At 41.0% G+C, this 27,982-nt stretch overlaps 3 protein-coding genes across 6 annotated transcripts; 2 read left to right on the top strand and 1 right to left on the bottom strand.

Moving 5' to 3' along the window:
* Positions 1-20: 20 nt before the first annotated feature.
* On the top strand, positions 21-8,328 carry anxa3b (annexin A3b). 2 transcript variants are annotated; one of them, XM_053686565.1, is made up of 13 exons: positions 21-108; positions 352-473; positions 2,064-2,145; positions 2,272-2,366; positions 2,721-2,834; positions 3,114-3,204; positions 3,293-3,372; positions 3,466-3,522; positions 6,027-6,120; positions 6,229-6,324; positions 6,525-6,583; positions 7,475-7,597; positions 8,044-8,328. In XM_053686565.1, the coding sequence occupies exons 2-13, from the start codon at positions 459-461 to the stop codon at positions 8,101-8,103; spliced, it is 966 nt and encodes a 321-aa protein (XP_053542540.1). In that variant the 5' UTR covers positions 21-108; positions 352-458; the 3' UTR covers positions 8,104-8,328.
* LOC124629034 (annexin A3) lies at positions 90-19,863 on the top strand. Of its 3 annotated transcripts, none has more exons than XM_047160981.1 (14): positions 90-108; positions 12,922-12,962; positions 13,916-13,963; positions 14,063-14,144; positions 14,319-14,413; positions 14,877-14,990; positions 15,642-15,732; positions 15,821-15,900; positions 15,994-16,050; positions 16,685-16,778; positions 16,885-16,980; positions 17,172-17,230; positions 17,658-17,780; positions 19,462-19,863. In XM_047160981.1, the coding sequence occupies exons 2-14, from the start codon at positions 12,948-12,950 to the stop codon at positions 19,525-19,527; spliced, it is 1,020 nt and encodes a 339-aa protein (XP_047016937.1). In that variant the 5' UTR covers positions 90-108; positions 12,922-12,947; the 3' UTR covers positions 19,528-19,863. The 3 variants fall into 3 exon arrangements, with proteins under 3 accessions (XP_047016937.1, XP_047016936.1, XP_047016938.1); XM_047160980.1 differs by lacking the exon at positions 90-108 and adding an exon at positions 12,373-12,528; XM_047160982.2 differs by lacking the exons at positions 90-108; positions 14,877-14,990 and adding an exon at positions 12,374-12,528.
* A 1,095-nt stretch (positions 19,864-20,958) lies between these two features.
* paqr3b (progestin and adipoQ receptor family member IIIb) lies at positions 20,959-27,880 on the bottom strand. The gene is made up of 7 exons (XM_017488925.3): positions 27,493-27,880; positions 26,544-26,755; positions 26,256-26,418; positions 25,207-25,362; positions 24,806-25,003; positions 24,621-24,711; positions 20,959-23,443 (listed from the first exon to the last, which is right to left on the bottom strand). The coding sequence occupies exons 2-7, from the start codon at positions 26,726-26,728 to the stop codon at positions 23,310-23,312; spliced, it is 927 nt and encodes a 308-aa protein (XP_017344414.1). The 5' UTR covers positions 26,729-26,755; positions 27,493-27,880; the 3' UTR covers positions 20,959-23,309.
* Between the last annotated feature and the right edge of the window lie 102 nt (positions 27,881-27,982).

Here is a 27,982-nt window from a genome sequence, read left to right as displayed (position 1 = left end):
AAACAAGGTGCGCTGATTTCGGGAAAGGTGATTCACTTCCTGCATTAGTCGAGTGTTTGCCTGCTCTAAACACCACCGTGTGTTAGGGGACATTATCATCGAGACAAGGTAATAAAACAGACTTTTATTATCCCTTTATTGAGAAAATAAAGCAAACAGAGACTCGTGCAGATGTCCGGATAAACCCTGCGTTCTCTCGGTGCGTATTCGGATAAACTTTGGATCCATTTTGAGTCAGTTTTCAGGGTATAGAGTGTACTATAACCTCCAGTGCATTATATCTTTTCTGCAGGGTTTAGTCCTTATTGTGCAGTTAGTGTTTAGAATACTTACTATAGGGTGATTATACAGGTGATCTAATGAAGGTCTTGGATTGAAGAGAGGAGGAGGAGGAAAGCATCAGATAACACAGTGTATAATCTCTCACTGCAGGGTTACAACCCATCCTAACATCTGGAATGGCTTCTCCTGGGGTGAGTAAAGTAATTTTGAGGTTTATCTTTTCTGCATTAACACACAGAAGTATATATCAGGCGTATTCAGTCTTATCCAGAGAGAGAGAGAGAGAGAGAGAGAGCCGGTGTGGCTGCATCCTTTCATTCCAGCCGAACAGGTGCCACACCTGGCTTCTCTCGTTTGATCAGATCATCCAGTCAGCCATCAAGTTTGCCTCCAGTTTGGCTGGAATGAAAACCTGCAGCCGTGTGTGGATCGGACTGAAGATCTCCGGTACAGATGTTTCACATGTGTGTGAAGCTGTAAACAAGACGACCGTGTAATAAACTGAAGAGAAATCACATTATGCCTGACTTAAAGGATCTTTCCACCTGTTAGTGGCTGGAGATTCCTTTCAAAACCCATCACCGGAGCAAGATTCAGATATTTGAAGAAATACAACGCGCCATGTTGTTGTCTCGTGAATAACAGGTTCTTCTAGTTATAGTCCTGTAGTTAAAATGCAATACTTTACACACCCTTAAGAGGCGATGATGTTGGGCTCGCAGATGTTACTTCATGATCACTAGGTTTAGTACTCGGACTTCTACGTAGGACTTGTGGTGCGTTTTACGTCCAGTATAGTTTCACAGCCAGGTGTACTGTACGTCCAGCTGGTGCAACCGGTCCCACAGGTAGCAAAAACGCCGAAGACAGCTTTGAGATCCTCTCGGGATTTTGCCTTCATTCTACACGCACGTTTCTAACCTCGGTTACGGTCTTGGCCGTGTTAATGTTTTTTTCCGCTCGAACACACCTGATCCGGTTAATCAGCTAATTAACGTTCCTTCCCGAGTGTGTTCCAGTAAACGAATGAATGTACAGTGATTGTATCAGGTGTAAAAACTTTTGCATGCGATGTTTTTACTATTTTAGTATTTGATACAAAAGCTGTATGTATTTTTTAAAAATAAATAAAAATGTATACCACTTTGTTATTTGTGATAATAAAGAAGCATCTATGAACGTAAACACGCTAAACATATTGCTGCCATAAACCTGTTTGACTTCTTTGCCATTGTTTTTTTTTTTTTTTTTTTTTTTTTTTTTAAATTTAAAAAAAGGGTTGGGAACCTGTGACGCAACTAAACGATATTTGAGGTGTGGTGTGGGGTGTAGCCGACTCTGAGCGTTAACTAAACTCTGCGTTTAGAAGTGTTGTGTCTTAGCGAAAGCGAAAAACGGATTCCTATTTGTTTACATGAGACACCCCGCCATGTTTATCAGCCAGATCACCGTAGCGATAGAGGTTTCATTTCAAAGTCAGAAATTTTTTTTAAATAAAAAGACAAAGGCATAATGAGAAAGTAGAAAAAATATATTTGGTGCGACACTGAAGTGATATAATAATGTTTTACAAACCGAGGACATGAGTGTGTAAACATGACTGTTTAACTGCATCGCTGTGTATTGGACGCGCATTCGCGTTGGACGATTAGTCTCGTGTCTCAGAATGATTTTAAGCCTCCTTCAGGACTCACTGGACTCGCAGTCTGTCTCTGTAAGTCCGTCCTTGCGCATTCTTCATCTTCGTCTTCATCTCCGTGTCGTTCTGTTCTGTCTCTCAGGGTCGAGGAACCATTAAAGATAAAGCGGGTTTTAACGCAGGTGAAGACGCTGCTGCTTTACGGAAGGCCATCGAAGGATTCGGTGAGAGGAGCGCTTCAAACCTCCATCATCATCATCATCATTATTATTATTATTATTATGTTTGAACACCCACATTGTCTGAAAGATTATGTGTGTGTGTGTGTGTGTGTGTGTTGGCATCTTAAGGCACCAATGAGAAGACTCTGATCGACATTCTGACTAAGAGGAGCAGCGCTCAGCGTCAGCAGATCTGTAAAGCGTACCAGGACGCGACTGGAAAGGTAAAAACTCCACCGCTCCATCATCTCCTCAAAATAAACAAACAAACAAACAAAAAAAAAAAAACCACAAACCCTTCAGTTAGCTCATGAAGAGCTCCATAGTTCAGACTAAGAAACACCAGAGACAGCCGGTTATCATCATGTCCTGCTCGTATGCCCACGCTTACATTCGGGGTGGTCAGAAGGTGTTGACGAACCAGGTCATTCTCTAGAACGGCAGCTCGGACAGGAGCGCAGGTTTACGAGCTTGATGAGAAGGGGAATAAGACACTCGGTATCGTCCTGTAGCAGTGTTCGTGCAGGACTGTACGTTTACTCGGTGATTCGGGTTTAGTCTGCGTGTTGATTTTGCAGTCTCTCGTGGACGCTCTGAAGGGAGACACTAAAGGAAACTTTGAGGACATCCTGGTGGCTCTCGTCACCCCGCCGGGGCAGTTCGACATGAAGGCGATTAAAAAAGCAATTAAAGTAAGAGCTTTACACTTTTATATTCTGTGTGTCGTCTTGTTTTATCCTGGTGATTAAAAAGGATCAAATACATGTACTCTAATTTAATCAGGACTTCAATTAAAAACGTACTTTTTATGAATCGCACAAAGCAGTAAAAGTGTAATCACACACACACACACACAAACACACACATTTACGCTCAAGTGTAAATATGATTTATTTTATTTTTTTTAATAAATGTGTGTGTGTGTGATAAATGATGTATTTGGTTAAAAGTCTCCGTCTGTGGCGTCTCAGGGAGCCGGAACTACAGAGAGCACGCTGATCGAGATCCTCGCCTCCCGATCCAACCATCAGATCAAAGCTCTGTCTGACGCATACTTACAGGGTTTGTAGTTTTATTATTCTGGATTAGAAGATCATGTGACTGTCACACGCTGTGAAGTTGATGTAATGTGACTGACGGTGTGTTACAGAGACGGGGAAAGCGCTGACTAACGATCTGAAGTCGGAGGTGGGGGGAAATTTTGGGAAAACTCTGACCACCCTGGCTGAGGTCGGTGCATTATGGGAGGTTTTGCATCTCTGGCTGATGGATGAAAACGTGTAACGTGTGTAACGTGAGCCGCTCGCTTTGTTTAACTCACAGGGCAGAAGGGACGAGAGTAACAATGTGGACGCTGCTAAAGCCAAAGCCGACGCGAAGGTAAAGTCAGACACAAACTGCAGATTTCCGTTTAAAAGCTCTTTTCATGCAAATGTTTGGAACTAGGAAATGATTAGGGGTGTGAACAGGAGTGCAGGGGGTGGAGCGTTTACACCTTAATGAATGTAATTGAACTATTTAATGTGATAAATTCTGCTGAAATAATCTTTAACAGCTACATTTGAGCAATGCTAATGCCCCACCTCTCCCCTTCTAATGGTTCAGGGTGAAGTAGGTGTGGCCCCGATGCCTATTCCTAACAAAAGAGGTGTAGCCTCTGCGTCTCAGACCTAATGAGGGAGTTGTGGCGTCTGTGCTTATTATTTCTATAGAAAGAGGCGTGGCCTTTGTGCCTATTTCTGTTAATATTATTAATGAGGGAGGTGAGGCCTCTGTGCTTATTATTTCTACTGAAAGTGGTGTGGCCTTTGTGCCTATTATTATTAATGAGGAAGATGTGGCTTTTGTGCCTATTTTTATTAATCAGGGAGGTGAGGTATCGGTGCCTATTATTATTATTATTATTATTATTATTAATGAGGGAGGCGTGGCCTCTGTGCTTATTATTTCTACTGAAAGAGATGTGGCCTTTATGTATGCCTATTATTATTATTAATATTAATATTAATATTATTAATTAAGGAAATGCAGACCCTGAAGGAAGCGTGGCTTCAGTGGCTGTTAGTCCTAATGAAGGAGGTGTGGCTTCAGTGGCTGTTAGTCCTAATGAAGGAGGTGTGGCCTCAGTACATGTTAGTCCTAATGAAGGAGGTGTGGCCCCAGTACATGTTAGTCCTAATGAAGGAGGTGTGGCCTCAGTACATGTTAGTCCTGATGAAGGAGGTGTGGCTTCAGTGGCTGTTAGTCCTAATGAAGGAGGTGTGGCTTCAGTGGCTGTTAGTCCTAATGAAGGAGGTGTGGCTTCAGTGGCTGTTAGTCCTAATGAAGGAGGTGTGGCCTCAGTACATGTTAGTCCTAATGAAGGAGGTGTGGCCTCAGTACATGTTAGTCCTAATGAAGGAGGTGTGGCCTCAGTACATGTTAGTCCTAATGAAGGAGGTGTGGCCCCAGTAAATGTTAGTCCTAATGAAGGAGGTGTGGCCTAAGTACATGTTAGTCCTAATGAAGGAGATGTGGCCTCAGTACATGTTAGTCCTAATGAAGGAGGTGTGGCCTCAGTACATGTTAGTCCTAATGAAGGAGGTGTGGCCTCAGTACATGTTAGTCCTAATGAAGGAGGTGTGGCCCCAGTAAATGTTAGTCCTAATGAAGGAGGTGTGGCCTCAGTAGATGTTAGTCCTAATGAAGGAGGTGTGGCCTCAGTACATGTTAGTCCTAATGAAGGAGGTGTGGCCCCAGTAAATGTTAATCCTAATGAAGGAGGTGTGGCCTCAGTACATGTTAGTCCTAATGAAGGAGGTGTGGCCTCAGTACATGTTAGTCCTAATGAAGGAGGTGTGGCCCCAGTACATGTTAGTCCTAATGAAGGAGGTGTGGCCTCAGTACATGTTAGTCCTAATGAAGGAGGTGTGGCCCCAGTAAATGTTAGTCCTAATGAAGGAGGTGTGGCCTAAGTACATGTTAGTCCTAATGAAGGAGGTGTGGCCTCAGTACATGTTAGTCCTAATGAAGGGGGTGTGGCCTCAGTACATGTTAGTCCTAATGAAGGAGGTGTGGCCTCAGTACATGTTAGTCCTAATGAAGGAGGTGTGGCCCCAGTAAATGTTAGTCCTAATGAAGGAGGTGTGGCCTCAGTAGATGTTAGTCCTAATGAAGGAGGTGTGGCCTCAGTACATGTTAGTCCTAATGAAGGAGGTGTGGCCCCAGTAAATGTTAATCCTAATGAAGGAGGTGTGGCCTCAGTACATGTTAGTCCTAATGAAGGAGGTGTGGCCTCAGTACATGTTAGTCCTAATGAAGGAGGTGTGGCCTCAGTACATGTTAGTCCTAATGAAGGAGGTGTGGCCTCAGTACATGTTAGTCCTAATGAAGGAGGTGTGGCCTCAGTACATGTTAGTCCTAATGAAGGAGGTGTGGCCTCAGTACATGTTAGTCCTAATGAAGGAGGTGTGGCCTCAGTACATGTTAGTCCTAATGAAGGAGGTGTGGCCTCAGTACATGTTAGTCCTAATGAAGGAGGTGTGGCCTCAGTACATGTTAGTCCTAATGAAGGAGGTGTGGCCTCAGTACATGTTAGTCCTAATGAAGGAGGTGTGGCCTCAGTACATGTTAGTCCTAATGAAGGAGGTGTGGCCTCAGTACATGTTAGTCCTAATGAAGCAGGTGTGGCGTCAGTACATGTTAGTCCTAATGAAGGAGGCGTGGCCTCAGTGGCTGTTAGTCCTAATGAAGGAGGCGTGGCCTCCCACTTCTCAACGCCAACATCCTTTTTTTTCTGGATGAAATGTATAATTTGCACAATATTAAACCACATGTGTATTGTTTTGCATCATAAACCTGCATCTGTGCATTTTCCACACTTACCGTGGGGCTCGACTGCGCAGGTCCTGTACGAGGCCGGAGAGAAGAAATGGGGGACGGACGAGAGCAAGTTCATCGATATCCTCTGCCAGAGGAGCGTTCCTCAGCTCCGACAAAGTGAGAGTCAGACTGGAGACTGAAATAAAAATTCTGTACTGTATCAGAACTTGTACAGAAATCTGAATGCTCCGTGTGTGTGTGTGTGTGTGTGTGTGTTATTTAAAGCCCTGGTGGAATATAAGAACCTGAGCGGGAAAACCCTGCAGCAGAGCATCGAGAGCGAGATGTCCGGGAATTTAGAGGAATTGTTAGTAGCCATAGGTACCACACGTTTGAATCTTTTCGGAAATGTTAGATTCTGTGTTGATCTTGCACTGATTTATAAAAAATTCATTTTATTAAACAGGGGTTTTATTGTTAATTGTTTTTTCTGTAGCACTGATGAACGTGTGTGTGTGTGTGTGTGTGTGTGTGTGTGTGTGTGTGTGTGTGTGTGTGTGTGTGTGTGTGTGTCCTTACAGTGAAATGTGTGAACAGCGTCCCGGCGTACATGGCAGAGCTTCTCCATAAGAGTTTGAAGGTAAAGACAGCAAACGGATCACACAGCGGATATACAGGAAGAAAAAGAAAGAAATGGAGGGAAAAAATTATACAAAGTAATGAGAGAAAATAATAAAATAGAATAAAACGGAGAGAAAGTATGAAAAGAAAGAATGAAAGAATAAGTGAGAAAGGTGAGCACACCCGTCTGTCCGGCTTGCGGACACGCCCGTCTGTCCGGCTCGCGGACACGCCCGTCTGTCCGGCTCGCGGACACGCCCTTCTGTTCGGCTTGCAGACGCCCGTCTGTCCGGCTCGCGGACACGCCCGTCTGTCCGGCTCGCGGACACGCCCGTCTGTCCGGCTCGCGGACACGCCCGTCTGTCCGGCTCGCGGACACGCCCGTCTGTCCGGCTCGCGGACACGCCCGTCTGTCTGGCTCGCGGACACGCCCGTCTGTCCGGCTCGCGGACACGCCCGTCTTTTTAAAAATAAAAATATATAAATGTTGGAAATATCACAGCTGAGCACTGAAGCTTAAATATTTTTGCCTCTCCCTCCATTTACACGTGTTTTTTAAGCAGGAAGTAACGCTTTGTAGTAAACCCGTGTAGTAAACCCGTGTAGTAAACCCGTGTAGTAAACCCGTGCACCTGGTTGAGCCTGTATTTCTACTTGTATTATGTTCACGTTATACTGAGCTGGTGTTCAGGTGCTGTCCTGTACAGCTATCTTGCACGTCTGCTTTCACGCTTGGGTTCTTCTCCGGCTCGGTTCTCCGTGCCTTTTGTTTAAAAGGTTGTGAAATGACTGACAGGAATGTGATGAGGGTGAAAGTGTGTGAGGTGAATCCTGCCGCCAGCAGTGTATCTGTACAGCAGGTTCAGTCTTGTTCACTTCTCCTGGTTCGTTTTTAATTTTTTTCCTGCAGGGTGCGGGCACTAACGAGGCCGTGCTGACTCGGGTCATGGTGAGCCGCTCCGAGATCGACATGATGGACATCAAGGCCGAGTATAAAAAACTGTTCGGCCGCTCCTTATACTCCGATATCAAGGTATGTAAGAGCAGCGTGTTTACACAAATACTCCCATCATTCACCCTGACACTGACCGAGAGCTTCCTACTTTCTGTGTGTGTGTGTGTGTGTGTGTGTGTGTTCATTTCTGTGTCAGTAGTTATTGTGATGCATCTGAGCGTTTGTACTCGATTGTAAATGACTTCCTCTTCGCGATTAAATTACAATTGCCACACGGTGGATTAGTGGTTCGCACGTTCGCCTCACACCTCCAGGGTCCGGGGTTCGATTCCTGCCGCTGCCCTGTGTGTGTGTGTGTGTGTGTGTGTGTGCGGAGTTTGTGCGTTCTCCCCATGCTGCGGGGGTTTCCTCTGGGTACTCCGGTTTCCTCCCCCAGTCCAGAAACATTTCTCCACTATCTAATTTTTTTCTTTTGATTAAAAGTGTGTGTTGTTTTAAAAGCTGTATAAACCCGTGTGTTCCAGTCCGACACAGCAGGAGATTATGAGAAAACACTGCTGGGGATCTGTGGAGCGGAGGCCTGAGCTGGAGATCCTCCTCATCACCCTGAGAAACACAACACGCAGGAGCCGAGATGATCAAACCAGAACACGCCGCTGCTTCCTCGATGCTCACGACTGCATTCATTTCTTTGTATTTTTACTCACAGAGATATGAAAACTTTCGACGTCGATAATTACAGATACTGTATGAAGTATGAAGTATGATCTAACACACTAATTCCGAGAAATAAAACGTATCAAACCTAATTATTTGCTCTGAATTTGTGTTTACAGCAAAAAAAAACTTTAAAAATCAGAAAATCAAAATGACAGAAAATGTATTTCTTACTCACATTAATAACCTTTTAATCAGCGAATAAGCAGCACTTTATTTACCTGTTATTACAGCGTTAATGGATTCTTTGGTAACGGGCAGAAAAATACAGAATTATCAGAAGAGGAATGTTTGTGTTTCCGGATGTGTGCACGCACGCCTGTGTGTGTGTGTGTGTGTGTGTTTCTGACCGTTCCTGAGCATGGATGTGAAGTATCAAATATGATAATATTAATAAGAGTTTAAAAAAAAAGATTTCTCTTTGCACCTCAACCTTGAATAAATGTTAAAACTCTTAGGAGGACAAATCTTTCATTTTCAATGCTAAGATCAAATGAACCGGAGATTAGCTCAAAGTTTGCAAAAGAAACTGAGAGCCACAGGTATGTTCTATATAACAAAAATAAGCTTTAGCAGTACAAAGAATGAAAGAAGAAAGCCCTGAACTCATGTTGGATTAAGAGCCGTAGTTGTAATACTAAGCGAAATCCAGCAGAGGGAGACAAATCACACATTGAATAAACACTTGTTTATAGATACTGTTTACTTCAGTGAGAAAAAGAACGGACTTGTGTAACTATAAAAGGATAAAAAAAAAAAAGTAAGGTGTGTCATTCTTTAATAAATAAAAACATTTCAATCGTTGACAAATTGCTATGATTTAAGAGAAATAAAACCGTGTGGTGCTGTTTTAGGAAAATAACCAATGACAGGGAGGTATGATGAAGCAGAGTTACTGTTACCACCATGAATTTGATTATTTCCCCTTAACAGCACAGTATGGAAACAAATCAACCTTAATCTTTACGTCATATGTGTTTGTTTGTTTGTTTGTTTGTGGGGGAAAAGTGGAACCTTTCTTTCTTTGGGTCGTTATCATGCTGGAAGGTCGTCAGCTGTATAACTGAAGCCTGCAGGTTTTGTGCCAGACCTGATTGGGATTTGGAGCTATCCATGATTCCTTCTATCACAGGGGTGTCCAATCTTATCCTCAAAGGTCGGTGTGGGTGCAGGTTTTCGTTCTAATCAAGCAGGAGCCACAACTCATTCCAGCTGTTTAATCAGTTGAGCTTGTCTCAGACTCAGGTGTGTCTTCTACTTGGTTGGAGTGAAAACCTGCACTCACACCGGCCCTTTCCGGATATGATTGGACACCCCTGCTCTATCTTGGCTAGAGCCCCAATCCTAGCTGAAGAGACACAAACCCATAGCATGATGCTGCCACTACCGTGCTTCACCGTGGCTTTGATGTTCTTTGAGTGATAAGTTGTCTTGTTTTTGCACCAAACATATCATTTAGAATTCTGCCCAAAAAGTTCTACCTTGGTCTCATCAGAACATATCACATTTTGTCACATGGTTTGGGGTAATTTAGTTGGGCTTGGATGTTTTTTGTTCTTCTTCCATGTAGCTGCAATACCCCATAGCCCAGACATGTGAAGAATAGGAGAGATTGTTGTTACATGTGTAATCAGTACTCGTCAGATGTTCCTGCAGCTCCTTTAATGTTGCCGTAGGTCTCTTGGCAGCCTCCCTGGTAAGCTTTTATCTTATCCTTATGTCAATTTTGGAGGGACGTCCTGTTCTTGGTGATGTCACTGCGGTACTCCTTTTTTCTCCACTTCCATGGTACGTCTAACATTTTGGAAATTCTTCTGTACCCCTCTCCTGATCTAAACCTTTCGACGGTGAGACCCTGTACAGGCTTTGTGAGGTCTTTGTGGACCACGGCTTCAGCAGTGGTCTATCTGTGTTTCTATCTGTTTTTCACTTGAATTTGTTTGGTTGCTGCGTCTCATGAAAAGTGGAAAACGACCTGACGTGACTTTATCTTCGTTTTATTTTTGTATTATGTCACAAAAACCTGCCATTTTAAAAGGGGCGTGTAAACTTTTCATACCGTCATTGTAGAGTACAGCTACAGAGATTCATCTACAGTATGAAGGCTGTATCTTGTATCCTTTCTTTTTTTTATGGCCTTGTTCTCTTTTCATTTCCTGTTCCTGACTCAGCCGAGGCGACCGAAGGCCGTTACCCACAATTCCACTCTGATTGCCTTCACACAGGAGACACTAAATTATATTTTGATGTTTGCACAGAACGCCGTCATATATACGTTTACTTTAGTGTACAAACTGTACAAACACGTCTGTGCTGTCTCTGTCTCCGTGCGTACGTGTGTGTGTGTGTGTGTGTGTGTTTGTGCGTTGGTGCTCAGTAGAGATGGACGAGAACCTGCTGTGCTTCGCCGTGTTCAGCGCCGTGGTGTGGCTCGTCGTGGCTCTCTATCTGCTCGTCTGCACCTACCTGCTGTGCACCATGTGTAAGAGGATGAAGAGGAGCGAGGAAGAGATGGAGAGCTCCACAACTGAAGTAGCAGACGTCTTATAACACACTTCTATATCTCGTGAAGAACCGGAGCGCTGACTTCCTGTCGTTTCTGCTTCCAAGATCAAGGTGAGCCCTATAAAAGATTTTATTTATTATGTACTCTGTTACTTCAATAAAAAAAAAAAAATAGGATGGTTGAGAGAATCATCATCATCATCATCATCATCATCCCTAATAGTAAAACATGTTTTTTGCAAAATACATTTTATATCTACTAACTTTACAGTCATTGCAATCATGAGCATAGTAAAGTAAGTGCCATCAGGTTTCTTATAAAATGCAATCATTTTACAAATGATATTAAACAATTCCAAACAGTTATATAAAAAAGAACCATTTTCCCACAACAGATGGGATCGCACGTCAATAAGTATAAAAGACTGTGTGTCATGCTGTTTGAGGAAAATAATCAATCACAGGATGGTGTGATCATGTTACTACTGAATTGCTCTTACTGTACGACAGATCTGTCACGTCAGTAAAACTTCAAGGGAATCGAGACGAACAAGAGGCTTGAGTTGATGTCGAGAGGTTAAAAAGTTCTAAGCAAATTTACGCACCGATGACTGACTTATAGCGCCATCTAGAGTTGAAATGATATCAACTTCTTTGAGACCCCAGGATGGAATATTTCACTAGAAAGTTTAGTCAAAATCCATCTACGAGGTTGCTAAGAGACGCCCAAGTTTGCTTTACTATCAAATTTCTTTGCGTGTTATTCACGAACCATCCTGTATATCGAAAATCAGAGAAACAATTTTTTATTGGGGCTGGTCTCATGATGCTACATGCTAAATTTGGCATCTTTAATTCAATTCAATTCGATTTCATTTAGCGCTTTTTTTCTTTAGTGCTTGGCCCCCTAATTAAACCCTTTTGTGGTCTTTGCAATTCCCCTAGGAGGCAAAATAGAGTAATAAACCCAGGGCCATAAACTCAGCTACTGACAAAATGCGTTAATGATTTAGCATTCATTCATTCATTCATCTTCAGTAAGCATTTTATCCTAGCCAAAGCACCTACTAGCATGTTTTAAAGTTTGTGTTGGTTTTTAACTGCTATATATGTTTGTACATTCATAAGGTGCCTTTCAGATCAAAATGGGGTTAAACATGAACACTTTATTTAAGATGAGGTGTTGGTGTGTTATCGCTCATTAAACTAGTTGTTTTGGTCCAGTTCAGTGTGATGTAGCCCATTAGCTAAAATGACTCTGACTCCCCTGGATCGCTTAAGTAAATGAGTTTAAAGTGAAACCAAATGTGATTCTTTCTTCTTCTTCTTTATTTTTTAGGAAACTGTTCATCTGAGTAACTTTTAAAAGACATGAATAAATCCAACCTGAAACTAGATTAGCTAGATAGCACTGGAAAAGTGCTCTGAAATGACGTTCAATATTTCCAAACTTGTATAAATGGATAAAAAGTGTTTTTTTTTTTTAAATAAATAAATACAAATAAAGATATAATAGTGCTTATCTACCTAATGTACGGCATAATTAAATACTACGAGGGATTACTTTACAGAATAAAGTCTGCGCGGTGAATCAAACGAATCCACGTCTCGTGATTCAATTCCAAAGAGTCGACTCAGTGAAGTGACTCGCACCGCCCATGGCTAATAAAGCAGATCGTTGACTTCGGAAGTTGATTCATTTCCTGCGTTGCTCGGGCGTCTCCTTGGTCTAAACGCAAGCCTGGAAAGGTCTATCGAGTGTTCAAGAAGATTATCATCGAGATAAGGTAATAAAACGGACTATTATTATCACTTTATTGAGAAAATAAAGCAAACAGAGACTCGTGTAGCTGTCCGGATAAACCCTGCGTTCTCTCGGTGCGTATTCGGATAAACTTTGGATCCATTTTGAGTCCGTTTTCAGGGTATAGAGTGTACTATAACCTCCAGTGCATGATATGTTTTGTCCAGTGTTAGTGGTCAGAAGACTCACTATAGTGAGCTAGAGATGATGTAATAAGTGAGGAATGTGCAGAGCTTGGTGTTTGGGGCACACTCAGGATCAGGATCAGGAAAGTCTTCATTATTATTAGTAGTATTCTGTAGTGTTAGAAATGTGAAGCATTGTAGAGAGGAGGAGGAGAACATCAGATAACACAGTGTATAATCTCTCACTGCAGGGTTACAACCCATCCTAACATCTGGAATGGCTTCTCAGTGGGTGAGTCAGGAAATTGTTGCATTTTGTTTTCTGCGTTAACACAGAAGCGTACAGATGTTTAAACTGCAAGCGTACAGATGTTTAAACTGTAAACCAAGTCAGTAGTGTAATAAACTGAAGGGACTGTGTGACAGAGTTTCTGTTCTTTTTGATGCTCGTTATATTCATACTGTTCAAATGCAAAAGTTTACACACCCTCAAGACAAGAAGGTGTCATTCAGATTCGAACAACATTTAGTGTGTTTGGTTTCACAGAGCTTCCTATTTTATATTATATTATATTATATTATAACAAATAACAAAACACACACAGCTTTTGGATCATCTCAGCTGTAAACCCAGATCTTTCCAGATGTAATCAACAAGTACAGTAACACTGAAACGGTTTTTTTTCTTGAGTGCAAAAGTTTTCACCCCCCCTCATAGCTTCTTGTCAAGTTTATTCACATTTGATGGCTAATTGTATTTATGTATGTATTTATTAATAACAATTTACACTACTCATCCTGCTCAAAAGTTTACACCCCCTGGCTCTTAATGTGTCATGGTACCATCTGTTTTCGGAGGACAGGAGGTTTTCTGGGTGTCTGGGGTGTGCGTGGTATTATGTATTAATGAATGTAATACAGTAAAACATTGCTTATTTTTTTTCCCCCTAAAGTTGAATGCAAAACTGTAAATCATGCAAATGATAAATGAAGCTTGCACTCATTTCTAGAAAACTTTTACTGTATTACTTTCGTTCGATTAAAGAAAAGATATTCCAAAAAAGAAATCTAAAAAGCTGTGTGTTTTTTTGTTTCTGCATTTTTCATCACAATTTGGTAACCTGCCAACGGATATCAGATTTCGACACTGTTTTTGGCACGGAGACGTGCATGGAGACGTGCATGGAGAAGTGCACGGCCATTGAAGCGTTAGGATTATACACTCTTGTGTCTCCTTTGTTTCAGGATGATTTGAGCCTCCTTCTGGATTCACCGGACTCTCTGTCCTTCTCTGTAAGCCCGTCCTTGTGTCTTCTTCGTCTTCTTCATCTTCCTTCCTTCTTCGTGAGCACCTTATTAACGTGCTCCGTGTCGTTCTGTTCTGTCTCTCAGGGTCGAGGAACCATTAAAGATAAAGTGGGTTTTAACGCAGGTGAAGACGCTGCTGCTTTACGGAAGGCCATCGAGGGAATCGGTGAGAGGAGCGCTCCAGAAAACCTCCATCATCATTATTATTATTATGTTTGCATTCCCGCCCTGAGTAAATTTACCTAACACCAGTGTGGAGGTGAAGAACACCCACATTGTCTCAAAGATTATGTGTGTGTGTGTGTGTGTGTGTGTGTGTGTGTGTGTGTGTTGTCTTAAGGCACTACCGAGAAGACTCTGATCGACATTCTGACTCAGAGAAGCAGCGCTCAGCGTCAGCAGATCTGTAAAGCGTACAAGGACGTGACCGGAAAGGTAAAAACTCCCCTCGAAACCATTCCTTTACCACACACAGCACTGTCCTTTATCTCCTCTTAGCGCTGATGAATTCTGCATTCTGATTGGTCACAAGCTGTTGATTTAACTTTCTATAACAGTAGCTCTGACTGCAGTGCCCATACTGTACTGTATCGTTTCCATAGTAACAGCTCGTTCACAGGGGCTCGTCCAGTGGACGCACCACAATAAATGCATTTAAAAAAAAAAAAAAAAAAGGTTGATTCTTTAAGGAGATGTTTATTTCAAAATGAATTATGGAAGGAGTCTCCAGTGTCAGCGCTTTTGTATAACAGTCAGAGATAACGCCGTAACTTAACGTTTTCCGCCATTTTCAGGACAGGAGGTTAGGATCGAGTGATATTACCAACAAACCCTGTAGCGGCTGTAAGTTTTCTCCACCGCTCAGTGATTCAGGTTTAGTCTGCATGTTGATTTGCAGTCTCTCGTGGACGCTCTGGAGGGAGACACTCATGGACAATTTGAGGACATCCTGGTGGCTCTCGTCACCCCGCCGGCTCAGTTCGACATGCAGGAGATTAGAAAGGCAATGAAAGTAAGAGGTTTACACTTGTTATATTCTGTGTGTCGTCTTGTTTTACCGTGGTGATCGAAAACAACTCGGATTAGGTCTTTTAAATCGTTAAAGCTACAGCGTGTGTACAGTTTCTGGTTAAAAATAACGTTTTTTTTTTTTAAAAAAAGGCATTACTGAGTCGGATAAGACCGGGTTGATTGTAATAGCAGCTCAGAGTGATTCACAATCCGAGCTGTTTGGTTGAAGTCGGAGTGAAATTTAAATTTTGAACTCCAGCTCATATACACCCTCACGTCAACGTCCCTGAACGTTGCAGTGTGCCGATGGATCATAACTCGGAGAAACCTTCCTCTTTCAGACGTTCTCCAGTTTGAGCTAGTGCGCTAGTGATATGTTTGTGTCGTGGCAGGCGATTGCATCTCCGATTCACAAACGCAGTGCTGCAGAAAGCACGAAACAGCAGATGTTAGCAAAATAACTGCTTGACGTTAACATTAACATGCTAGCTAAAAACAAGCTCGTTTTTTTTTTTGTTTTTTTTGTTTTTTTGCTTCGTTGCTGTACGATAAAGTTTTTAATCTCGTGACACTTCTAATATCGACGAGGCAATGATTATCACAGCAGATATTATAATGTCCGGTATAAAAGTCTCTGTCTGTGGCGTCTCAGGGAGCCGGAACTACAGAGAGCACGCTGATCGAGATCCTCGCCTCCCGATCCAACCATCAGATCAAAGCTCTGTCTGACGCATACTTACAGGGTTTGTAGTTTTATTATTCTGGTTTAGAAGATCATGTGACTGTCACACGCTGTGAAGTTGATGTAATGTGACTGACGGTGTGTTACAGAGACGGGGAAAGCGCTGACTTACGATCTGAAGTCGGAGGTGTCGGGGGATTTTGGGAAAACTCTGATCACCCTGGCTGAGGTCGGTGCATTATGGGAGGTTTTGCATCTCTGGCTGATGGATGAAAACGTGTAACGTGTGTAACGTGAGCCGCTTGTTTTGTTTAACTCACAGGGCAAAAGGGACGAGAGTAAAAATGTGGACGCTGCTAAAGCCAAAGCCGACGCGAAGGTAAAGTCAAACAGAAACTCTTTTCGTGCAAATGTTTGTTTCAGCAAAAATCCACTGAAAAAAAGAGGCGTGACCTTTTTGCTTGTTATTCCTAAGAAAGGAAGCGTGGCCTCGGCGCTTGTCATTCCTAAGGAAGGAAGCGTGGCCTCGGCGCTTGTCATTCTTAAGGAAGGAAGCGTGGCCTCGGCGCTTGTCATTCCTAAGAAAGGAAGCGTGGCCTCGGCGCTTGTCATTCCTAAGAAAGGAAGCGTGGCCTCGGCGCTTGTCATTCCTAAGAAAGGAAGCGTGGCCTCGGTGCTTGTTATTCCTAAGAAAGGAAGCGTGGCCTCGGCGCTTGTCATTCCTAAGGAAGGAAGCGTGGCCTCGGTGTTATTCCTAAGGAAAGAGACGTGTCCTCGGTGCTTGTTATTCCTAAGGAGGGAGGCCTGGCCTCTGTGTTTATTATTCACGTTCCTTTGTAGGAGAAACATCAGATTTTTATAATCATTATAAATTTTTCTTTCTAGAACAGACTGTATGTTCACCGTATTTTCATTTGTAATCAAGTAAACATTAGATTACATTTTATTAAACAACAAAGTTTTGTACCGTGATTTACCATGTTCCGCACTTACCGTGGGGCTCGACTGCGCAGGTCCTGTACGAGGCCGGAGAGAAGAAATGGGGGACGGACGAGAGCAAGTTCATCGATATCCTCTGCCACAGGAGCGTTCCTCAGCTCCGACAAAGTGAGAGTCAGACTGGAGACTGAAATAAAAATTCTGTACTGTATCAGAACTTGTACAGAAATCTGAATGCTCCGTGTGTGTGTGTGTGTGTGTGTGTTATTTAAAGCCCTGGTGGAATATAAGAACCTGAGCGGGAAAACCCTGCAGCAGAGCATCGAGAGCGAGATGTCCGGGAATTTAGAGGAAGTTTTAGTAGCCATAGGTATGTTGAATGCTTGGGACAATTTTGAATTTGTCTGTGTACAGGCCCTGCATGATGTTGTGTGTTTGTGTTTATTTTAAAATATTGAAATATAGTTTTGTTCAAATCAATTTCTTTTAAATTAATGATCTCGTTTAGGGCTGATTAATGTGTGTGTGTGTGTGTGTGTGTGTGTGTGTGTGTCCTTGCAGTGAAATGTGTGAAGAGCGTCCCGGCGTACATGGCAGAGCTTCTCCATAAGAGTATGAAGGTAAAGACAGCAAACAGATCAGACAGAAAGAAAGAGACGAATAAGCAGAGAGAGAAGATCAATCAGAGAAAGTGAAAAAGAAAGAAAAATAAGATTAAGTAAGTTGAATTAGTAGAAAGAAGAAAGTAAAAGAAAGTGAAATTAGATCGATTAGGGAAAAGAAAATAAGTAGAGAATGTAAAAAGGAAAGAAAACAAGAAACTATAGAAGAAGAATAAAGTACAAGAAAGGAAAAAGAATTATACCGATAGAGAGAGAGAGATATAAAGGAAAGGAAAAACAAATATAAATAAAGTAAAAAATGATTGACACGCCCACCTCTACCGCTCAGGTCACTGTTCTGTGCCGCTCTCTTCCGTACGTCAGCTAGCCGATGTTTCCTGGTTAATTATTTATTAATGATCTAATATTTCTGATTATTTTGCAGGGCGCGGGCACTAACGAGGCCGTGCTGACTCGGATCATGGTGAGCCGCTCCGAGATCGACATGATGGACATCAAGGCCGAGTATAAAAAACTGTTCGGCCGCTCCTTGTACTCCGATATCGAGGTACGTAAGAGCAGAGTGTTTACACAAATACTCCCATCATTCACCCTGACACTGACTGAGAACTTGTGTGTGTGTGTGTGTGTGTGTGTGTGTGTGTGGGGGATTTTCTGCCATTGCTTCCTACTTTCTCTTCATCTCTGTGTCAGTAGTTACTGTGATGCATCTGAGCGTTTATACTCGATTGTAAACGACTTCCTCTTCGCGATTAAAATACAACTGCCACACGGTGGATTAGCGGATTAGCCGCTGCCCTGTGTGTGTTTGGATGTTCTCCCCGTGCTGCGGGGGTTTCCTCCGGGTACTCCGGTTTCCTCCCCCAGTCCAGAGACATGCACAGAAGGATGATTGGCGTATCCAAAGTGTCCGTAGTGTGTGAACGTGTGTGTGATTGTGCCCTGTGATGGATTGGGTGTACCCCGTCTTCTGCCCCACGCTCCCTGCAATAGTCTCCAGGTTTCTCTAAGCGGTTTAGAAAATCGTTCACCCTGACAATGACCGAGAACTTCCTACTACTCTCTGTGAACCGGTTACTGTGATACCGCCGACCGTTTATACTCGGTTCTGAACAACTTCCTCGTCTCACTCGAGTTTTGAAGAAAGGAGACACTTTAGGATAAATGAGAATGTAGGATTAGCCTTCAGTAAGGCAAGGAGAGCAAACAGATCATGCAGCTGAAAGAAAGAAAGACAATTAAAGAAGGAAAGCAAAAGAGAAAAGAGAGGGCAGGAAAAGGAAATAAAAGGAACACGGTAATATACAAGAAATAAGAACGCAAGAAATGATGTGAGAGAAAGAAACAAATGAATAAAACAACAAAAAAGGGAAAGAAAGAAAGCTGTAAAGAGAAACAAAGAAGAGTGTAAAAAGAATGAAAGAAAAACTAAGAAAAGAAATGTTGAAGAAAGAGACTAGAGGAAACAGAAAGAAAAGAAAAAAAAAAAGGTAAAACAATTTAAAAGGTGAAAAATCTTTTGAAGAAAGAAAGTAAGGAACATGTAAGAAAAAGACAGGATGGAAATAAAGAAAGAAGAAAAAAGGTCATAAAAAAAACAACAAAAAAAGAGAAAGAAAGGAAAAATGTAAGATATGAAAGAAAATGTAAGAACGGTAATACAAAGAAAGTAAGAAAGAAAGGATTGTCAGTTTAAGTGAATCGAATGTCCGATGTAAGTGAATCAGTTTCACCCGGATGAATCGTTTCCATTATCTGAACACGGTCAGTGATGATGGTGTTGGGTTTTTAAAAAAAAATAAAATTTTTTTACTTCTATTTGAAATTTGATTCAGAATTGATCAAATCAGACGAACCTGTGAACCGGTTTGACCCATTCGTTAAAAAGAAACGACTCTCATACAAACGATTCGTTTACAGAGAGCATCAGTTTCTTTTCTTTTGGTCCTCCAGCCTCCGCTTTGCATCAGAAATTCAGCAGCACGACGCGTCCATGCTGTTTTTCTTACAGATTCAAATCGTTTCATTTGCATCGGCACGTGAGAATGAACGATCGGCAGTAGATCAGGGAGGAGAAAACTCTTATTTACACTGAAACTGCGGAGCTGAAACGGCACCTGCACTTTATTCCTAACCCGGACGCATTTCTAAACCGTAACCCGAGCTTCATTCACACTTAATTCCGACATTCAGTGTAATTAAAAGCTGTGTAAACCTGTGTGTTCCAGTCTGACACAGGGGGGGATTATCGGAAAACTCTGCTGGGGATCTGCGGAGCGGACGATAAGGCCTGAGCTAAAAATCCACCTCGTCGCCCCGAGAAACACGCGGAGGAGCCCGGATGAAGTGATGAGGGAGCAGCGGAGTGTTCTTGTTTCAACGTTCACTACATTTCTTTACATTTTTACTTACAAACATATAAAACCTTTCGATGTTAATCCTTACAGATACTGTATGAAGTATGACGTGTGAATGTAACCGATGGATTTATATTACTCTAGAGCGTAAACAGAATTGTATGTGTGTGTGTTCATGGTATGTCACACCGGGAAGATTTAGAGAAATAAAACTTGCTAAAACTAATTTTTTGCTGTGAATCTAAATCTAAATAAATTTCTTATTCTAATGAACCGTATTAATCGCCTTTCACTCAGCAAATACGCTGCACTTTAGACTCGGTTCATTTACATGTTATGACGTTAATGGACTCTTTGGTGATGGACAGAATAAATTAGATTAATCAAACAAACGTTTTAAGATGAGATAAACATCAACTCCACCAGACGAGAAAGTGGGTAAAGGGTGAAGGACACTTCCTGATAACCTGAAGCTTTTATTTATTTATTTAAACCAAATAAAAAGTTTTTAAATAATACATTGTAAAAAAAAAAAAAAAAAAAAAATTTGTTTAAATAATTAAATAAAGCGCTGCTCATGTATTTATTTAGAGGTTGAAATTAATTATTGCATAATCGGGTAACAAGACGTTCGGGATAAATAAATAACTAAATAAATCAAATGAATTTTTTAAAATGAATTTAAAGTCTGCAGAGTTTCAAAAATCAAAGCGCACGACAGACGGAGTTATCGACTCCCAAAAAGAAGGAATCGATTCTGAACAGCTGAATCGAGTCGTTAGTGATTCCAGACTTTACTTCCTGTACTAACCTAGGTAGGTTTGTAATAAAAAGCCCCGCCTCTGGTCTTCATCGTCTGCTCGCTGACAGCGGTAGACCGATCACAACAGACTGGGACATCTGACCAATCAGAGCAGAGTATGCTCTCTGAAAGGAGGAGTTTAGAACGAATCCTTTAGAACGGATCATTTAACGAGTCGTCTGTGACACTGGAGAAAACGGTAATGCTGCAGTTTAAATGATGAGCACGTTGACGTGTGTTTTTGACCTCGGATGCGCGTAAAAATCGATCGTATGAGACCTTTAAAACAAAATTAGGCACGTTTCAAAACAGTAATAGGTGCACTTTAAGACATGTATAAACAATATTAATATCATTAATATCAACAAGACTAACCTTAATATTTCTGTTTTGTCTACTTTGGTGCTCCATGGTGCCATCATCATGATCATCATCATCCTCCTCCTCCATCACAACTATGCTGAAAGAACTACATCAGATCTTAAAAAACACCACAAATTAACGTTTGACGTCTTCAAGTCCTTTCACGTGACTGACGCTTTAAGAAGGAAAACACGTTCAAAGGATGCAGTCAACTCATTCCTGAACACGGTATGCTGACGACACGCTGCTGTACGCATCGACCAATCCAAATCCATGTGCAGAAAGTATTTTAATTCAGTTTCAGCATTCAGATATTTTAGTTCATCATTTCAAACTCTTAAAAACATTAAACAGGAAGTAAGGCCAGTAGCAATATATATATATATATATATATATATATATATATATATATATATATATATATATATATATATATATATATATATATATATACATATATATATATATATATATATACATATAATATATATATATATTTGAAAGAAAAGGCAGAAGTGAAGAAACACCAATGTTAATACAGTTTTGGTTGCGATGAATCAAATATATACACCATGCTAAATGTCCACGGTCACATTCAAAGGGTAAATCGAGGACTGTTTAAATGTATTTGCCCCTTACCAAGGATTTGTTCGCATGCACACTGTTCCTACGATCTCTATAAGAATAATGAAGGAACCCAATACCCAATATACAGCAGTTACAGTACAATACAATCCAGAACTATTGTTCATGAGCACTTATAACTCAAAAAGCCTTCCAGCACGAGGTGAATATCTGAATGTCCAGCGAAAGTGATGGGAACATCACGTACAGCACCCGGACGCAGACTCAGTGCTTTGTGTGAAAGGCTCAGTGGAAAAAATTAAGTTTACGTAACAAACTCCAAACAGTTAAAAAAAAAAAAACCAAACAGTTTTGACCTTTTTGAAATATTCACAGTGAACGACCATGTGGTGTGTTCAAAGGCAAATATGCAATAGGCTACGAGGTACTCTCGGGGACGACGACAATGACAATACTAACAAAATATTATAAATGCACTGCTCTACCTAAACCTTTTCTCTCAAATCGCATTCTGATTGGTCAGAAAGCGTTGATTCGTGTTCTACAAAACACAGGTTCGATTATTCAATACGTGGTCGTTTCTATAGTAACAGCTCGTTCAGGGGGATTTGTACGGCGGGCGCTCCACGCAAACAATAAACAGATTTCTAAAGAATCGTTGACGTGGTGAAGTTTTCCGTAAAGAGGATAAATGTTTACTTGACATCTGTGGAAGGAGTCTCCAGTGTCAGCACTTTGTAACAGTCCGATGTAAAGATGTAAAATTTTTCGGTAACGTGGCGTGCGTTTTTTTTTTCCTTTTCTTTTTGGTAACAATAACCAGGTTGTTTTGTGGACGCTCTACAATGTTAAACGCAACTATAAACGGATAAAAAAAAAAAAAAAAAAGAGTATGACGTGTTGTTATTGTATAAATCAACATACGTCATCGTACAAAGACGCCTCTTTGTTCTGATTGGTCAACTGTTGACCGATGGTTTAGAGCTGCTAAGTGAGAACAGGAAATGGCCACATCGCTGTAGTATAAGAGGAATAAAACACACAACATGTTGGAATAGTAGAGACGCCTCTTTGTTCTGATTGGTCCTCATCACGCGTTGTTGTTTTTTCTCGTTGACACCTTGCGGTGTCACGGAGATCGCGGTTTCTCTTCTACACAATAATATTTTTGAACACGTGATCTTTGACAAATATTTCAAAAAGTTAAAAATCACTGATTGCACCTTTAATAGCGCACTACGTCATGTTGTGCAATTGCGTAATCGATTGTGTACTACGTATCGAATGTCCGATTAAACGTCGGCCCAGGTGTATTCTTTTCTTTAGAGTTTTAGATTGCCGACGGACCGACGATGTAAAATAAACAATAACGCCGCTATTATAATAGACGCGTACGATCGAAGGTTTCACATTCAGGTCAGCTTACGTTAAGTTTTTCAGGCAGATTTACAGTATACTGGCTCGTTTACTTTAACAATCAAGTCCTTAATGCGCAAAAGTGTTGGGTTCTGAGTGGAAGGTAGGTTTCTGAATCGTTGCGACACGACTTACATTTTCCACGTCATCCGAAACGACACACGCCCGACAAAGACGTCTAAAGTTTGCTTCTGTAGTCTCGCACTTCCCAGCTGCAAAGGTAATGTAGCTAACACATAGGTACCCGGTTTATCGTTTAAAAAAAAAAAAAAATTCAACGAATCATTAAATGTGAACTTCAATCTTTAGGCCACGCCCCCTACTCGAGTCTGTTGAAAGCAACATCAGTTTTGTATCTCCAGTGCAAAAAGACAAAAGAAGGAAACATCAAACGTAAATCACGTCCCGGCTGATCGAGTACGTTACGTTTGCGCTAAAGAGGGAGATACCTAAAATCCAGTTTCTCCAGGCACACTTTATAGCATGTTAAGAGATGAGCTAGAACGTTGTTTCGCGTCTTCGTGGGTTGTAAGTTCCTGCAGCGAGAGCGGAACTAGCTGAACCTCGGACACGGCTCGCTGTGCCTGTAGTGTGTGATGTAGACGGCGGTCTGGTGCCACCAGTAGAACATCAGCACCACCAGAACGTGCCACAGCTGGTGACTGGCACCGAGGTAGTTCAGCTGGCCTGTGACAAACAAACAGACAGCGTTAGGAGGCACGCTCGTAGCGCTAAAACTGAAGCGCCGTTAAAGGTGCGATCAGCGATTTTTATCTTTTGTAATATTTGACAAAGTTCACGTCTCTGGAAGGAGTCTCCAGTGTTAGGGCTTTGTAAAAGTCAGATATAAAGCTGTAAAAATTTCTCTGTAACACGACGTGCCGTTTTTTCTTTTTGGTAACCGAGGGTTTTTTTTTTTGTTTGTTTTTTTTGCAGATGTTCCACAATTATTAAATGTAACTATAAACGGATAAAAAGAGTACGACGTGTTGTTATTTAATAAATCAAAATACATCATCGTACAAAGACGCCTCTTTGTTCTGACTGGTCAAATGTTGACCGATGGTTTAGAGCTGCCAAATTGCTGTAGCATAAGAGGACTGAAACACGACGTGATGGAATATTGTGTTCTGATTGGTCCTTATCTTGTGCTGTCGTGGTTCCGCCCCGTCTCATTTACAGCCTACAGTACCACAGAGATCAGAGTTTCTCCTCTAAACAATAATATTTACTAACAGTGATGTGATTTTGCCAAATATTTCAAGAGTTCTAAATCACTGATCGCTCCTTTAATAACGCTGGTAGTGCTGAAACTCAACACGACGTAGAGCGCCGTTAAAAGGTGCGATCGGAAGATTTTTCATTTTTATTTTTTTATAAGGTCATGTCTCTATGAATAAAATTATCGTTTTAAAGAATCTCTGTGACGCTGCAGGGTGTAAACAAGAAAAAAAAAAACCCCACACACGATCAGGACTGATCAAAACATAGAGGCGTCTCTGCTACAACAGCATGTCCTGAAGTGTTTTATTCCTCTTATACTACAGCAATTTGGCTAGTGTTGTTTCCTGTTCTCACTTAGCTGTTCTTTTCGCTTTCTCTTGATGTTAATAAGACGACAAGAACAAAAACAAAACAACACCACAAAGCTTGTCGTGTTACAGAGTAAGCGCAAAGTCTGGGAAGACTTCACCCCTGGAGACTCCTTCATAACTGTTAAATAAAACATCTCCTTATCGAACATATTTGTAGCTGCACTACTAGAAAATTAAATCACCATCTTCTGACCAGATCTGATCAGAATCCAATCAGGTATAAAAAGGTATAAACACACACACACACACACGGAGAGCCGAGCGGTTACCTGGGAAGTAGCGCTCGGGGACTTTACTGATGTAGAACAGGAAGGCTGAGGCAGCGATCACGTACATGACCATGACTCGTGGAAAAAACGCCTACAAAGACAAGGTGAAGTCCAACATCGCTTTCATAAAGCGTACAATTTCTGCTGAAACCCGACCCAGAGTGGATTAAAGCGTCCATACGGACCTGCACGATCTCGGAGTGGAAGCCTCCGTTGAGCCACACCCAGTGGCAGGCGGGGATGATGCCGTACACCGCCACAGAGCAGAAAATAACCGAGCGCAGCGTCTTCCATTCCCGAGTGTGGTACAGAGGGTGGATCTGAACCGAAAACACGGCCAGGATCAGAGCCAGGACCGTGATGAGGTACACCTGCCTCCAGAACTGAGGTGGAAAAAAAACCAAAACAAATGCAATGCTAGGAATTCAATTTGCTTCTGCTATATACACTACCGGGCAAAAGTTTAGACACACGCATCCTTTATTTTCCACATTTTAGAATAATAATAAAGTCATCAAAACTATCGAGGAACTATGGGAATTATGTTGTGATAAAGAATGTGATTAACGTGATTAATGTGTCGTACACCATCGCAGTAGAAGGCGTAGAACACTCCCGGGACGTAGCATCCCAGAATTCCCACCGAGATCCCGGCGTAGTCCAGGGCCAGCCAGCGGCGGCTCGTCTTCTCCGAGCGATGGCAGCAGAACAGGTGATAACCCACCGAGCACAGCATACACACCTGAACACAACAGCACAGGAGCGCGGATCCATCAACAAACACGCCACACCGGCTCGCTCGTCATCTTCTCAGGGAGTTTCATCTGATGTATTTATTTATTTATAGAAATAATCTCCTGTGGAATGAAACCAAACACGTGATGTGACGCAGAAATTTAGATTTGAAAACCTGCACCCGGAAACACGAACTAGTCACGACGCTGTTCTTTCAGGACAAACAAACCGTTCCTGTTTGAGTTCCGCACACTGCTCAATCATCGTTCTGTTTCAAATGATTCAGTTCTGTTACGTTTGGGGACAAAGCCGGTCTTTTATAACCGAACTCTCCTCAGAACAAAACTATCAGAGGGACTTGTCTAAACTCTCTTCTGTTATCCACTGCAGTTATTTATCAAATTTATAAAAACGTATAAAAATGTCAATCTCAGGCAGCCCCTGTATTATAAACAGAATGATATATTTTAATTGTATAGAATTATTAATTGTAGTTCATTGCTGTATGAAAGGTGGATCATAAATTAAATCCAGTATTTTTGATTTATTTATATTTTATTCTTTTCTTTTTTGCTGTGGCGTCTTGATCAAAATGTTTATGGAAGACGAATTACAAATAAAATCCAATGTCCTTCTTTATTTGTTTGTTTATTTTGATTTGTTTATTGTAGCATCTACAGAATAAATTGTTTATGAAACGGTGGATCATAAATAAAACCCGTTATTATTTTTCTTTCTTTCTAATTTTATTATTTTCCTTTTTCCTGTAGCATCTTCTGATTTAAGTTTTAATGAAAGGTGGATTATAAATTAACCCAATTATTATGATTATTATTGTTACATATGTGTGTGTGTGTGTGTGTGTGTGTGTGTGTGTGTGTGTGTGTGATGTGCATTCACCTGAAAGCAAAACAGCCCTATGGAGTAGATGACGTAGTCCTCTCTGGAGGCTCCTGCAGCCGGTAACACTGTGGACATGTCGTTCACCCCCAACAAGAAGAAGAAAACGAAGCCCAGCAGATGGCTCCAGATGTTCACCGTCTCGTTGGACAGAATGAATATGCTTAAAAGATAAAGAAAAAAATATATATATATATAATATATATAACCACAAACATATCATGCAATAAACACATCACAAGTATTTCACTATAAACATATTTAACGTGTTCCGGGTTGGATACACACCTTTTCAGACATAACCGAGAAGGCAGATGTGCTCGGTACCCGTCCGTAATGTACGGGTTCTCCTTCAGGAACATGGGGATCTGTTCATAAGTGTAGAGCCGGATGCCTCTGGGCACGAGAACCGGCCAGTACTGATAGCTGCCCAGCTCTATGTAATGAGCGCTCTTCAGGATCTTCTGAGGCATTGTGGTTCATCAAGTTCTGCTTCAGCACTGTGGAGAAAAGCATCAACCAACAAACAAACAGTCTATAATCTGGCAGTTTTGAGGCATAACCTTACACTGCAGCAAGTGTAACAACAACAACAACAACAACAATAATTATTATGATTATTGTTTTAAAGTGATTTACAATGTGCAAGCACTTGTTTTTTGAAAGGTAGTCAAAAACAAAACAGTAAAATGGCCAAGAAACAATAAGCAGTGACAAGGAGCTGAAAATAACAATGTGAAATGTAAAACAATATGTAATAATAAAAAAATAATAATAAGTACAATAATTAAAATTATATCAATGATTAAAATAAATAGTAAACTAGGCTAAGAAAAATAATGAAAAATAATATAAAGAAGAAAATTACATATATATATATAATAAATATATATAATAAAACGTGTAATAATTAGAATAATTCCTCTAATACTGATTACGACATTAAATAAAAGGAAGTTAAAATAATGAGCATACATAAAAGTTAATTTTATGAACATATAATAGACTTTTCATTGGTTCCTTAACATGTCTTTTAGAAAAAATATATATATAACCGTTTACGTTATTTTTAATAAATTATTGCAGATGTTTGTCTCTTTATAACTGTTACCGACTATGCGGCTAGCTAACGGTAGCCGCACAGCTAGCAAGCTAACAACGACAAATGCATCTTAATGCGCGTGCTACAGAAATGTCTGACAATACAACATTTGAACAATAAAAGATAAATTTTTACTTGAAGGTGCAGGTTTGTCCGAGTGGCTTTATTTGTCCGCCGCAACTGTTTTTATTAATACATTATTAACGGTCGCCATATTAGCGGCCGTTTTTATATGACGTGTAAAATCCTGCGACAATAAGCGATGACGTAAACGCTCCGCGACACCCAACAATGCATAGCTGCTGTGTACTCGCCGTTTTAATGTACAACGCTTGGGGATGGGCATCGCTTAGTTTTAGGATTTATTTAGCAAAATCTGTGTAATAAATTAATTCATTTATTGATTAATAAACGGCTGTAGCCTCCGTCTATGTTTTTTTTATCGAATTTTCTAAATTCAACTAAATCCTCGTTTTTCCATTATTTCTACTATCTATTCTATTCAACGTGTATAATTCTATTATTAGATTTTTTTTTTATATATATAGATGTTTACTCACCAGACAGCCTACAAATTATATATAACATACTTAATATAATTATACGGCATATTATATACATACAT

Source organism: Ictalurus punctatus, chromosome 16, assembly GCF_001660625.3.
Source record: "Ictalurus punctatus breed USDA103 chromosome 16, Coco_2.0, whole genome shotgun sequence".
NCBI classification, from domain to species: domain Eukaryota; kingdom Metazoa; phylum Chordata; class Actinopteri; order Siluriformes; family Ictaluridae; genus Ictalurus; species Ictalurus punctatus.
The sequence above is the reverse complement of the archived record's forward strand: the minus strand, read 5'-3'. Positions and strand labels throughout refer to the sequence as shown.